The sequence below is a fragment of the Lynx canadensis genome, chromosome A2 (genome assembly GCF_007474595.2).
Source record: "Lynx canadensis isolate LIC74 chromosome A2, mLynCan4.pri.v2, whole genome shotgun sequence".
NCBI classification, from domain to species: Eukaryota; Metazoa; Chordata; class Mammalia; order Carnivora; family Felidae; genus Lynx; species Lynx canadensis.
Genome location: NC_044304.2, coordinates 13,247,891 through 13,262,506, shown reverse-complemented (window position 1 = coordinate 13,262,506; position 14,616 = coordinate 13,247,891). Strand labels below are relative to the sequence as shown.

Sequence of the window (14,616 nt, the reverse complement as noted above, 5' to 3'; positions counted from 1 at the left end):
CCCTACATCTTGGGTGATTTGTCCGGCTCTCGGCTGGAGTGGCGCCTCAGTCTCACCCGTATCTGATACTTAAGTGATACATGAAACTTGGGAGTTGGTGCCAGAATGCCTTAAGGCTTTGGGGCAGGTGGGAAGTTGTGGATGCATTTTGCATGGGAGGAGGACATGAATTTCGGGGATGGGCCCGAGGCTGAAATGTTCTGGACTGACTTGTGTCCCCTCAAAACTCATAAATTGAAGCCTTAACTCCCATTGTGACTGTATTTGGAGAGAGACACCCCCTCCCCCGCCGCTTTTTTTTTTTTTTTAAACAGGCTCCATGCCCAGTGTGGGGCTCGAACTCACGACCCCGAGATCGCGACCTGAGCTGAAATCAAGAGTCAGACATTAAACCAACTGAGCCACCCAGGTGTCCCTGGAGAGAGGGTCTTTAACGGAGTAATTAAGGTTAGGGGCGCCTGGGTGGCGCAGTCAGTTAAGCGTCAGACTCTTGATTTCAGCCCAGGTCACGATCTCACCGTTCATGGGTTTGAGCCCCCATCAGGCTCTGCTCCGACAGCGTAGGGCCTGCTTCGGATTCTCTCTCTCCCTCTCTGCCCCTCTCTTGCTCACCCTCTTTCTCTCTCTCTCTCTCAAAATAAATAAATAAACATTAAAAAAATCAAGGAAGTAATTAAGGTTAAATGAGGTCATAAGGGTGGAACCCTGCTCCCACAGGACCGGTGTCCTCGTAAGAAGAGGCGACTCCAGGGATGCGCGCACACAGAGGAAGCCGAGAGGACACAGGGGGAGAAGGCAGCCGTCTGCGAGTGGAGGAAAGGGGCCTCAGCAGAAACCGACCCTGCCAGCACCTGATCTTGGACTTCCAGCCCCAGCACCGTGAGAACACATTTCCTGCCGTCTCAGCCCCTCGGCTGTGGTGCTCTGTTAAAGCAGCCGGGAGCACCCTCACACAGTGCTTCGGTTTTTTAGTGGGTGAACCACATCCCACTGTGTGGGCACACGACATTTTGTTGGTCCCTACACCGGGGATCTGGGTTGTTTCCACTTTGTGGTACCCGCGAATAGGGCTGCTAGGTGCACACGTATACGAGTTGCGTGTGGATGTAGGCGGTGTAAGTTTTCATTTCTCTTGGATGTCCCCAGGGATCTCTGCAGGTGGTTCAACCCAGGCAGGATTTTCCTCCACCCACCTCCCGTCAGACCACAGCTCCTTCAGGCCAGGGGTCGGGGGCCAGAGTCGGGAGCCAGATCTGACACCCTCTGGCATCCCCAGGCCCCGGTGCCAACCCCAGGTGACATCTGCCTGCTGTGACAGGCTGTGACAGCACGCCCTGAGCTGGGCTCTCCGGGGTCCGTCGAGGTTTCAGTGAACTCCCGAAACAGGAGAACAGCCTCCCTGGCATGTAATAAATCTTTCAAACGCAGGGTCTAACCGAATAGGAACAGAAGGCTGGGGTCGGCTTCCAAGGCTGCAAAACCTCGGAAGACCCCCAGGGCTGCGAAGATGACTTATGTGTGCCAGACCCCAGCTCACCTCTGGCTCCCTCGTTGTCCTCTCCGCCCCCCCACCCCTACCCTCCCAAATAACCAATGAAAAATAAAACATAGACAAGTATTCTAAAGAAATTTAGAGTGATCTAAAGGGCATGTCTTCAGAGAGGTCTTTTTTTTTTTTTCTATAAAGAGGCTACTGGTCCTTTCATGTTTTAGGGGGCTGGGGTCCCCGGTGCCTGGTACGGGGAGGGTCTCTGGGGGCACGGAGAGGGGAACTGCCCTGGCCAGCCCGCCACTGACCTGGATCTCCCTGGCGTGGTAGAGGACCACCAGGCCCAGCAGGATGACCGTGGAGAGGCTGATGAGGCATTTCAGTGCAAACGAGTACAGGGACTCCTGGGCGGAGAGAGGAGGGCAGGAGGACAAGGGCACTGGGGGGTGGGTGGCCCTCCTGACCCCCCCACCTGGGCTCCCCCCTCAGGAAGGAATGCTCCTGTCCTTTCTCCTTAGGCCTGGGTCGATGGCAACGCTGGCCTATACTTCAGAGTTGATAAGGCCTGGCCTCCTAAAGGCCCAGCATGTCACAGCCGATAAGGCCTGGCCTCACGTAGGTACTTCACCGTTTAGAAGGCCTCGCCGCATCCACCGGCGGCATTTCACAGTCTACCGGCGGACGTGCCCCGATCTCCCTCTCTGTCCTCACACCCTTGGGTGGCACGAGGGGGCGTGCAGCCATAGTCGCAGCCCAGCCCGATCACTCTCAGGAGGAGAAGCTCTTTCCGGGCTCTGAGGCCCAGGCCTTCGCTGGGGCTCTCCTGTCCTAGGCCTGGACTGGGGGGCAGCCGCCACCCCCCCCCCCCCCTTAAGCCAGGGTGTGGCCTCTTGGTGCAGGGCAGAAGGAATGGGCTGGAGCCTAACTCCCCCACGTACAGCCTGCCTGCAACCCCCACAAGGTAGACACATTGGGAGGCCCAGTACCCACCCCCTGCCCTGCCTCCAGGACCCCCCCCCCCACTCCTCCAGCATCTTCCACCTGCTCCTCCTGGGGCCGATATGGTCCCTGACCCCACGCCCCAGGGGCAGTGAGGAGCCAAGTAGGTCCACAGGGCCCTCCCTGGGCCAAGGGGAAAGGCCATGCCTACCTTGGTGTAGACCCCCCAGGACAGCTCCGTCTCGGTCACCATGACAACAATGCCAAACATGCCGAAGATGAGGGCGTAGTCACTGAGGCGCTTCCGCTTCTCGAAGAGCGCCCGCCGGTGGCCCAGGCGGTGGCCCACGTTTGGGGTCTTCCCCAAGTCCCTCCTCCTGCCTGCCTCATCCTCTTCATCGTCTTCCTCCTCTTCTTGGTCCTGGGGCTGCCCCCGGGGACTGCCGGGTGAGGGCCGGGCTGGCTCGCTCTTGGCCACCACCACCTGGAGGCCCGGGCCATGTGGGGGCTGGGGGGGGTGGCCGGCCTCGGGCTCCGAAGGGTCTCTGCCCAGGGCACCCAGCCCGCTGCCCAGCGGCCGCCCCCCACAACCATTGTGGCTGTGGCTGTTCATGACTATGTGGGTGCCGGGGTTGGGCTCGCTGTAGGCCACCCGGGGCCCAGCATGGCTCAGTGACCGGGCTCCTGTGCCGACCTGAGGGGCATGAGGGACACAGTCAGGGAAGGGCCTTGCCAACCGACCAGAGGGCAGGGACCCCTGTCACCACCCCAAGACATTCTGAGGCTCAGGAAGCCCTGAACCCAGACACGTGACTGACACGTGGGTTGGCCATCCAAGAAACACCCAAGCCAGCCTATATTCCTCTCCTGCTCAAAACCCTCCCATGGCTCCCCAGTGCTGCTGCACAAAAACCAAAGACCTCACTGTGGCCAGGAGGCCCTCTGTGGTCTGGCTCCTACCCACCTCAACCCTCTCACTCTTCCAGAGTCATTCTCTTCCAGCCACATAAGCATCCCCATCACCAGATCCTGACCAGCCTGGTCCAGCCTGGGGCCTTTGCACCTGCTGGGCCCTCTGCCTGGAACGCCCTCTTATTGAGCCTTTGCCCACTGGTTTTCTGTCTCCAAGTACCTAGAACAATGCCGAGCACTCAGCTGACACTCAGTAAACACTTGGGAATGTCTGGAGACAGAATGTGCTGGCAGGTTTGCCTGGGAGGACCAGAGGCCGTGTGTGTGGTCAGGAGGTGGTTCCAACCTGGGCTCATCTCCTTCTGACCTTCAGGTTCTCGGGCAAGTCAAGCTCACCCTGCTGGGCCTCCAATTCCTCCCCTAGAGCTGTCCGAAGGCCTGAACACACGCAAGCATGGGGTATCAGTGTGGGGACACGAGGACCGTGGCTGTGGCTGCAGAGACCCCCAGCCCCCTCCTGCCTGCGTGGAAGGAGGTCTGTGATCTCCAAAGAGACTCCGGGACCAACGTGGCAACCTGGTATTTACCTCTAAGATCCCCGAGTTGATTCTGTAGGGCCTTGTGAGATGTGCTCAGCCTGGCCCTGTGACCCCGGGTCAGCCTCAGTTTCCCCACCAGGCTACCAGAGAGCAGACTGTCTGGCCGCCCCGACATCCTGGGATTCTGCCCTTGCGTAGGGCAGTGTCCTCTGGGATCATGCTCGAGAGCGAAGACCTTGAGGACAGTGACCCATACAAGATGAGGCTGCCTGGAGTCTCACCTTCTGGGTCCCAACTTGCTAGACCCTCCCCTGTCCCACCCCAACCCACCATCTCTCCCTCCCTCCTGTGTACCCCCTGTTGCCACTACGAGCTGATGTTTAGCGAACGTCTACAACACGCCAGGCTATGTCCTTCACACAAATTTGCTCCTTGATCCTTGCCAATACCCCCAAGAAGGGGTGCTGGGATTTGGCCAGTTTTACCGGTGGGGAAACTGAGGCGCTGTGCCGTGAAGGGGCCATGTCCTTCTAGGGCAGACTCTGGACCGGGCTGCTTTGTAAGATTCTCTCAGCAGGAATAAGTGGGGCAGCGACAGGCAGTGGCCAAGTGCTGACCCCCTTTGAAAAGGCCAGCCTGGCATGCACGGCGGGCCCCTGTGGACCAGGCCCGGGAGAGAGGGCTGTGCGTACAGACAGGATGCCTCTGCGGCCCTGCAACCACACTCTGGTGGGGAGGGGGGAGGGGGGGTGACAGACACGGAAACTGTCACATAAAGACATGCCAAGATGACACCTTGTCGGGCACCCCCCACACAGTGTCTGTCCCACTCACCGCATGTCCCCAGATGCTGGTGCCCGCGCACAGTAGGGGCACAAGAAGCCTTCCTTTCGTGGCAGAGCGACCTCATGAGTATTAGAACATGTCCCTTCCCTCGCCCCTCCATCCATTACCTCAACCAGGCCGTGGCCACCTGTGGCCTGACACGTTGGTTTATAAGTCCTGGCCTCACACGGGCTTAGCACTTCATGGTTTATATGAGCTGGTCTCCTGCACGCCCCGTACTTCACGGCTTATAAGGCTGACCTTGGCCCCGGATCTCTCTCTCCACCTTCACGAACACTCAGGGGCCTTGCTACTCCCGGGCGAGGGCCCCTGCTCGCCACCCGAAGGGCCATCAGCTGGCAGGTGGGGCCGGGAGCCTGTCACCAGGAGACACACAGCGATCGCAGACCCTGCTCTCTCCCAGGAGGTGAGGAAACCCCAGGCATCGCTCCTACCATCCCTCCTGAAAGCGCAGGGGGTCCTCACCCAGGGCTCGGGGGCACGGGCAGGAGAGGCGAGTGGCCTGGCAGACGGAGCCTGGAGGGGGTGGGGGTGTTGCAAACGACCTTCCGAAACGCACTTACGAAGATACAATTTGGGGATGTGACTCAGCCGCCCGACGCATAGGCCAAATTCAGCCGTGTGTCGGCCATGCTCCTCCTTGCCTGGCAGCCTCGTCCTAAGGTGCCCTGGGCAGGGAGGGGTTGGGGGGATGGGTACAGGTGGCTTCTGGGAGGGAGAGAGGTGGAGGGCCTTCCTGTGGCCCATCACCTTAACGTGCCCATAGCGCTTAGTGTGGGCTTATTGGGCTCTTTATCAGAATTATCATGTTTAATCCCCGTTGCCACTAAGTGAGGCAGGTGGCATTCCCGCTCCCATTTTACAGATGGGAGACAAGACTCAGAGAGGTTTAGCACCTTGCCCAAGGTCACAAAGTCAGGAAGGGAGCAGAGACGAAGTCAGTGCCACCTGGGGGGGGGCAGAGGGTGGTGGGATGTGCCAAGTTCCCTCTTGACGAGCCTTCTGGGAAGGGAGTCAGCCAAGCCCTGCCCTTGAGGGGCCACAGAGCTCAGGACCCAGGCACGGTGGGTGTCTGACCCTTCCTGTGACCTCAGAAGAAACAGGACAGAGTGGCCTGCCTGAGATTCCATAGAAGGGGGCAGCTGGTTTCTGCAGTTCGGGTGGGACTGGGGCGGGGGGGGGGCCCTGGGAGACGAGAGACCCCACCCCTTCCCAGGTATACCTCCCCCTCCCCCACTGCAACTAGGCCCAAAGCTGGGGTCCCTGGAACCCTCAGAGATTCCCAAAGAACCAGGAGCCTCTCTAAAACTCTGGCCAAGGTTTGGATGTCTGTGAAAGGGTGTATTTTTCTGGGTGAAGGCCCTGGGTTCGCCAATGAGTTCTAAAAAGTTAGAAACACCTCGTGGGCTGCATCTGGTTCGGAAGGTCCCTAGAATTGCCAAAATTACCTAATGTGTCTGGGGCATGAGCCCTCTGTTCACTGAAGGCTGGCATGGGAGGATGAGCCGAACCCCCCCCCCCCCACACCACCCCAAGAGACACTGTGGGAACCCAGCGGGCCACCCACGGCAGGGGGCGCCCAGGAGGACTCGAGGAGTGGGAGAAGGCAGGCAGGTGACAGGAAGCAGGGCGGCTGGCTTCTCCAAGCTTTTCTACTCAACAGAAAGACAAAGAAACTGGCCAGACCCCCCCCAAGGTCCTCGAGTGAGCCCTTTTACAAATGACAAGTTGCTGCAGTGGCTGCCTGGGAGGGACCCTTGGGTGTCCCAGCCAGGATGAAGTCACTGCCCCCTCCTCAGCTGCCTGCCTCTTCAGTAAAAGGATGTCTCGGTGCCCGCCCCCCGCCCCCCCCCAGCAGGTTGGTGGCCAAAATGGAAGTGAGATCTCACATGGAAAATGCTTAGCATGTGGCCGTGGGTACATCTGAGGAGGTGCTGCTGCCCATCCTTCGGAGCTGGACCAGAAGGGGCCTATCTCCAAAGCAGAGCCCCCCCTTGCGGTGAAATCCACATCCCACCGCTCCCTGGAACCGTGGCCAGGGCAGCACATGGCAGAACCTTCCAGGACGTGTGGGTGAGCTGTGTGGGGTGTGTGTCCCAGTGGAGGGTGCGGAAGGATCCTAAGACAACCCACCCACCAGCACTGTTTGCATCCTAGCTCTGCAGGGTGGATGGGATCCACTTGCCCTCCCACCCCTGGGCAGCCCAGGAGTGGGTACAGTAAGGCAGGCGCTGACTGCCCAATTCCCTTGGGCGCCCCCCCACACCCCCACCCCCATCACCACCAGTCAGGAACCTGCCAGCGCTCAGCAGGGTGCAATTAGCCTGCTCTGCCCTCCGCGGGGCTGCCTCCACCAGCGCCCTCCACGCTGACCCCTCTCCATCAGCGTCTCCCATTTGGCTCCCAGCCTCCAGCACTCACATCTGCAGCCTGCCCTCCAGGACAGCCAAGGCAGTGCCCTGTGTAGGGTACCCGAACCTCTGTCCGGGGACAGCTGAGAGACCTAGCTCCTTGGCCCCTGCATTAGGGCGACCCTAACGGCAGTATCTGGGAGTCAGTGGTGAGGGTCTCCTCCCTCCCGTTCCCAATAAGTCCCAGGTCACTGCCTTCACCCCAAGAGCTCCCCCCACCGTATCTATGGAGTTTAGAGACTCACTGCTCTACCCCGGCCAAAGTGAACCCAGTACCTTCCCCCTCCGGGATTGGGGGTCCGCGAATCTCCACTCGCTCAGGCAGTGCACAGACACACATTCCCTTCCTCTCCGTGTCCCCTGGGTTCCGGATCCTTCGGAGACCCTCCGTCCTGGCCCCTGTCCCAAACCGCGTCCCCCCTCTAGGACGTGCCTCCCTCTTTGGGCGCTCCGGTCCGTCCCACCCGGTACCTGCAGGGCTCGGCTCCCGTGGGCAGAAGAAGCTGGAGGGGAGAGGGTCCCGCGCGGCCGCAGACCCTCGCGTGGGGGCCGGGCCCGGGGCCGCGGACGGGGCGGGCAGCAGCCGGCGGGCGTGGGGCCCGGAGGCGGCCGGGCCGGGGGCGGCGGCGGGTGCATCCCCCGCCGCCCTGTCCACGGGCCCGGCCGGGGGCGAGCGCCCGCCCGGGCCGGGAGAGGAGGGGGCGGTGCGACGCGGACGGCGCCGCCGATTGGTCGAGGCCGGGTTGGCACCGCCCCCGGCGACCCCGCAAGCTCCGCCTACATTTAAAGATCCCACATTCCCGGGAGCCCCCTTCGGCCCCCAGCGCTCAGCTGGTCCTCAAACTCGCTCTCTGGCTGGGCGCAATGGAGGGGACCTTACTTACCGAAGCGACAACTCCGGTCCCCGACAGGTCTCGAGAACTCCTAGCCGCCCCCTTTCTAAAATCGGGTCTTCAAACTCCAACCCTCCTTCAACCCCTCAAATACACGCATTTGCTGAGGGGATAACTTTGCAAAGCGACTGGACACCTCCGTCCTGAAACTACCTCCTCAGATGTCCTGCTTGCAGGATGTTGCCACGTGGAGGGTGCCTAGGACCCCGACGTGGGGGCTCCCAGGAGCTGAGGGGGTGCCTGCTAGGGCCATAGGTTCAAGGCCACCATCTTCGGGACTGAGCCCCCACCCCCATTTCTAACCCTTATCACCAATGCCAGGAAGACAGACCAGCAGAAGCCTGCTTTGGGGCTGTCCAAAACCAAGCTCCTTTGTGGCAGAGGGAGTGCTTGGGCGACTCATTCATTCAGCCTTGGGGACAGGGAGGTGGGGAGCCCTTTCCTCCTCCTCCCCCAGGCCTCCTAACTACCTAGGCCTCACCCTGTCCCAGCCTGGCTGGGGGTGACTGAGTCCAGCTTTGACACACACACACACACACACACACACACACACACACACACACCATCTCTCTCCCAGTGTTTTCTTCCTAGCTCTGAGCTTGGGACAGGGTCAGGACATCTGATTGCTCATCACTGCCTGCGGGCAGCTGATCTGTTTCCTCTGTGGTGTCCAGAAAATAGCTGGGCCGCACGAATGAATGAGTGGACGGCTGCCTGGGCAGGGGGTGGCCTCATGGGCCAGTGATGAGGCTGAGCAGAGCCAGGTGATGGCCTGGGGTCTGCAGACAGGACTTCGGTTTCTCATCCCAGCCTCTTGGGGACACCCTGGAGAAGGCCTGGCTGTGGTGGCAGAGGAGGCCTGGGGACCACTCATGCCCTCCTATGTCCACAGGGATGCCAGGAGAGGGGACCCTAAATGGATGCATTCTCAGCCATGCTCAAAGAGCAGCCATCCCCTCTCCATCCCCCCATCCACTCACCAGGCCCCCACCCCAGGCCTGCATGGCCTGCTGGGGGCTCTTTCTAAAGCACAGTCGTGATGAAGCCACCCACATCTCCCTCAGGACCGGGCACACATCCCTGTATGGCATTCAGTGCCCCAGCCCCTGACAACAGAGCCTGCCCCTGTGCGGGTCCCTGCCCCGTAAGAAGCATTCACACTGTGCCCACCGGCTGACTCCAGCCTGTGCAGACTTCTGTGGAGTCCTTGCGGCATCTGATGCTTTTTGAATTCAAGTCCAATATGTCAACATCCAGATACTCACAAAAGCACGAGCCACAGACCCTGGAGGCTCTGCCAGGCCTCCCACCCTGAACAGGCCCTGCAGGCTCTATACCCACCTTCTTTCTCTGGAAAGATCCCTCTTTCCCCTTTGGGCTCATCTGCCCTGACGCGTCAGAGACCCCCTTGAAGGGGCTGAACTTAGAATGGGGGGGACTGGTGAACGATCACCATCCACCCGTGTCTGCCCTGCTGCCTGCTTGAACCTCACCCCTCAGAGACGAGGCTGGCAGAGGTGGCTAGGGGTCAGGGGTGGATGGAGGTGGAGCTGTGGGTGGGCATCACCTGAGATTCCATTCCAGATGGAGCCTCTTATCAGCCCATGGCTGGCTGGAAGAGACGTGAGGAGCCTCCAAACGAACCTGTCAGTTGGGATGCCCCAGGACTCACACTCCCAGGAAATGGCCGATCAAACAGGCAGGGGTTGGGGTGGTGGGTGAACAGGAAGCCTCTCTTCCAGGAGCCTGAGGGCTGGGCCACAAGTCTAGGTCCGGGACCAGAGACCTGGGAGAGGTCTCCCAGGGGCTGAGGGACCCACAGGCTGCCCGAGTAGGGAAGGACTCAAGCCCGCAGGTGTGCATCCACAGAAATCTCAGACCCATCCTGGGTCGAACAGATAGCTGCCCAGAAGGAGGCTAGACCCTGAGTCCCCCATAAGTGTGGAGATGGCAGAGTGGGGAATGTATTCACTCATTCGCTCATTCATTCATTCATTCACTCACATATTCATTCATTCATTCATTCATTCATTCACCTAGCCACCAAGCCCCTTTTCTGAGTCTGTTGCTGGGAATGCAGAAGCAGAGATACAAACCCGTCCTTCGTGGCGCTGCATTTCTAGAACGCTAGGCACAACCCTCTCCAAATAAAGGGACCAGTAAGAATTCTAGATACACAAAAGTATTAGGAAAAGATCCAATGAAGTTGAGAAAAATAGGAATGGGGATGGGGAGACTTTGAGGTGGTCATGGGAGGCCTCCTGGAAGGGGGGACATTCAAAAGGGGTCAAGGAGCAGGCCCTCGAAGAGCTAGAAGGGTGCATCAGGTACAGAACGCTGCAAGGATCAAGACGTTGAGGTGGGCAATGTTTGAGGAAGGGAAGGGAGACCTGTGTGGCTGGAGGGAAGGGGCAAAAGGATGGGGCAAGCCAGAGGCTGGCAGGGGTTCCAAATGCAGGGTTGGGTGTGCGAGGCCTCGGCAGACTGGGAGTCATGGGGGGTTAAGCCCCTTAGGGTCCTGTGAATTGTAGGGGCAGGAAGGGGGACAGGAAGGCCCAAGGGAGCTGGAGTGTGTGTCTCGGAGGGCTTATTCCTGGGCTCTCTGGGATTCGGGGACTTAGAGAAGCTTCATTCATTCTATCAGTGTTTCTTGAGCGCCTCCCATATACAAGGCATGGACCCGAAGTGGAGATACCATGGTGAAGACACAAAAAAAGGTCCCCTGAACTCGTGTTTTCAGCAGGCAAGATCAGATCTTGAGACAGTAAGTAAATACAGTTGACCCTTGCAGATGGTCCCCGGGGGAAATGAGGCCAGGGAGGGGTACAGAGGAGCTAAGCCTGGCAGCCCCTGGTCCTCCCCATGGGCAGCCCACCTAATCCTTGCTCTGGAGGAGGAGCTGGGAGCCTGGGGGTGACAGGCAGGCAGGGAACCAGCATTATCGGAAGCACAGACTCCCCACAAAGCAGCCTCTGGCCTGGGAGCCCCTGTCACACCCACCAGGGGATCCCCGCCGCCTCCCCCCACCCCCTCCCACCCCGGGGGCTGTCTCCTCCATTCATCTGGCGGCAGCCTCCCTATTCCAGGCACCAGCGTCCCCTCCCTTCTCACACTCAGGCTGGAAGGCTCCAGCCTAACTCTTCCTTTCCGGCCACCCCCACATCTAATGGGACCCCAGGTCTGCCCATCCTTGTCCCTAAATTCACTCGGTCCCCATCCCTGCAGCCACTGCTTCACCATAGGCCCTGGGGGCAAAGGCATGACTGCAGTAGGGTATTCTGCTTGTGGCCATACTAGTTTGGAGAGTATTCCCCCCCAAATTCCAGCCCACCCAGGACCTCAGAATGTGACCTTATTTGGAAACAGGGTCTTTGCAGACACAGTGAAATTAATGTGAGGTCATACTAGACGAGGGCGGGCCTTAACCCAATGACCAGCGTCCTTCTCAGACGGCCACGTGAAGACAGATACAGGGACTGGAGTGATGTGGCCATAAGCCAAGGGACACATGAAGCCCCCCCAGGAAGGGGAAGAGACAAAAAGAAGGATCCTCCCCTGGACCCTGTGGCCCCGCCGATGCCTGGATCTCAGGCTCTGGCCTCCAGAACTGTGAGGCGCGACATTTCTGTTGTTCTCAGGTCGTAGTCATTTATCACTTACAGCCCCTGGAAAGTCATACAGCGGTCGCAGGCAAGGCACATCCCTCTTTGAGCCTCAGTTTCTTCAGCGGGGCAGTGGGGCCCTCCGAGGGCAGTGAGAGGGGCTGGGGATCCAATCCCCCTCAGATGTGCTAGGCACACAGCAAGCGCTCACTGGATGCTTCCAGTTGCTACTAGCCTGATCGGGATCTGAACCATTTCCAGTGCCTTCCTGACTTCTCTGGCTCCCGTCCAGCCTCTGCCAGGCGCCCCCGAGGGATATTTCCTTGCTAAAATCTCATTATGTTGCTTCTAATTCTGAACGCTCGGTGGCTCCCCGTGGCCCTCGTGGCATCTGTACAACTTGACCCTCAGCACAACTCCAGTTGGACACCAGCAAAGACCGACTTGCCCGACCAGACCCAGCTCAAAGAGCAAGAAGAACACCTCTTCCAGGATGCCTTCCCAGATTTCCCAGAGCACAACAAATCTCTCCCTCCTCCCTGTGGTTCCTCAGCATTGGGCAGAAAACTGGCCACACACAGTCCATCCTCCACGCCCAGCTTAGTCCCAGAATCTGCCCACTTCTCTTCGTCTCTGCCTCTATCCAGTCCTGGCGGAGCTCACTCTACCCAGTTGCCTCCTGGGCTCCCCTGCGGCCTTCTGCCACTTCCACTCTTGCCCCACCAGTCCCTGCTCTCGACAGTAGTCACAGAGGCTTTTGAAAATCATAAACCAGACCCTGTCCCTCTCTGCTCACACACCCTCCATGGTTCCCCACGGCTCTGCAGTCTATTTCTTGACCTCAGCCCCTGCCTGCAGATCCCTCGGTCTTCCTCTTCCTCCTCTCTCCCCCTCGCTCATTCTGTTCCAGTCACAGCAGCCTCCTCACTGTTCCTCAAACGTGCCAACCTCATTTCTGCCTCAGGACCCTTGCACTTGCTGTCCCTGCTGCCAAGTATGCCGTTCTCCCAACTGCCACCTGGCTGGCTCCTCCTCCCGCCCTCTGTCCCCCCTCCAGGAGCCTCCCTCTCCCCGGGTCGTTCTCTCATACATCATTGCGAGGGGCCCCTGGATGGCTCAGTCGGTTGAGCATTCAGCTCGATTTTGGCTCAGGCCATGATTCCACACACAGTTTGTGAGATCAAGCCCCGCACTGGGCTCTGAGCTGACAGCAAGGAGCCTGCTTGAGATTCTCTCCCTCTTTCTCTGCCCTTCCCCCGCTCATTCATTTTTTCTCTCTCTCTCTCTCTCTCTCTCTCTCAAAATAAATGAATACACTTAAAAAAAAAAAAAAGGATCACTGTGTTCTATTTTCCTCCCAGTATGTCTCAAGGGCTGATCTGGGCCTGCCTCAGCCCCTGCCGTGTCCCCAGCACCCAGCCCAGGGCACACAGTACCTGTTCGGTGTTTGCTGACTGATTAAACCGACCATACGTATTTAGAACCGTTGCCTCCATTTTCTCCATACCCCGCCCCCATTGGCAGGTCATTGCTGACCCTGAAATGTCAGCCAATGTTTGCAGGGGACAGAAGGAGTAAAGGAGCTACTCCCTAAAAGCTGTCTCCGGGAGCGAGACCACAGAATCTGGGTGGCGGACCGGGGGTGGGAGGCCTTCCAACCTGGCTCATCTCCTCCCTTCTGGCTGTGTGACACAGAGCGGGTTCCCCACCACCAGCGACTGGAGAAAACGGGCAGTGACTCTCTGGGGGCTCTAGAAAGCACAGCTGTTGTGGTGGTGGTTATTGTACTGTTAGTCTGATGTCAGAGGTTGGCGCTTTTTTCTTACGTCGCCAGATTGTCCACGTAGCTCCCGGGCCACCCTTACTCCCAAATATGACCCAGACCTGGATTCACTCACCCTGGTGTGCAGGGGTCTCCCGGATGAGCCACCACCAAAGGGCCTGTCCCCTTCAGTCCTGCTGGATTACCACCTGGCTGGCAGGGGGCTGAGCTGCCTTTCTTCTCCCCTTGACCTGTAAGGACCAGACACCGGTAAGGGGTAGAGGCAGGGCCCCAGGAGGGTGGCGTGTAGGTACCTCCCACACTGCAATGGTTTTTAGAGTAGACCTGTCTTCTGACTAGCCGAATTACCCTGTGAGCATGAAGGAAGTTTAAGATCAGTACCCCATACCAGGCCCTCTCCCTGGAAGCCCCGCTTCCATCCACTGGACACTGCACACTAAGGGCTCTACCTGCCTTTCCCCATGCTGTTCCCTGTCCTGCTCCTAGGTCCCCCCCAATTCCTTCACCACAGGGAGATCTAGGTGGATGAGGCTGGGACAGGCTGCTGTAAGGGTGAAGGAGGTAGGGATCCCTGACTCAGCCAGCTGTATTCTTGGCCACCCCCTGACCCTCACCCTGTCTGCAGCTGCCCTGGGGTAACTCCCTCAAGGAATTCACTCTGTACTGGGCTGTTGCGAAAGCCCCATGGTACCCATGGGACCCAGGCCCCACTCCGGAGGAGGGGGCGAAAGGGGACCCAGGGCAGCCCCATGGCGGAGAGGGGTGAGGGAGCACGACCCCGGGATGGAACTGAAGGGGAAACACGGGCTGAGATGGACGTCCCAGCTGCCCTTCCTCTCACTGGGGATCTGGAGTGGGGCCAGTGGCCACCTGGACGAGTCAGGGGCTGCCTGTTCTAGTCAGGGGGGGCTTTGGATCTGACTCTGGGAGAACAGGGAGATTGTCCAAGGTCACCCAGTGGGTCGGTGCGTCAGAGTGATCACTCTACCAGCTCTGGAAGGACCCCTTGCCCTCCCTCCCCTTCTCCCCTTCACCATCCAGACTTCCTTTGAGGTCTAAGGCAGCTTGAGGAGGCTGGGGGAAGAAGGACTAGGAGGGACATGAGACCCGGGAACCCGGAGGAGGGAGCCAGTTAGGGGGCTCATCCACTCAGTCCTGTCTGGGCCTCCAGCAGTGTGGAGAGACTTGGAGAGAGTGTGGTA

At 59.3% G+C, this 14,616-nt stretch overlaps 1 protein-coding gene across 4 annotated transcripts in view; it reads right to left on the bottom strand.

Moving 5' to 3' along the window:
- The window catches only part of KCNN1 (potassium calcium-activated channel subfamily N member 1), a 29,425-nt gene extending 15,839 nt beyond the window's left edge, over window positions 1-13,586 (bottom strand). For 2 of the 4 annotated variants that reach the window (XM_030304344.1, XM_030304352.1), the window contains exons 1-3: window positions 13,530-13,586; window positions 2,640-3,122; window positions 1,798-1,893 (exon numbers count right to left, since the gene is read on the bottom strand). In XM_030304344.1, the coding sequence (XP_030160204.1) occupies window positions 1,798-1,893; window positions 2,640-3,041 (498 nt within the window). In that variant the 5' untranslated portion in view covers window positions 3,042-3,122; window positions 13,530-13,586. Of the gene's footprint in view, window positions 1-1,797; window positions 1,894-2,639; window positions 3,123-7,607; window positions 7,661-13,529 lie in introns of those variants that run through there. The other 2 variants (XM_030304335.1, XM_030304340.1) reach the window with 1 other exon arrangement.
- Between the last annotated feature and the right edge of the window lie 1,030 nt (window positions 13,587-14,616).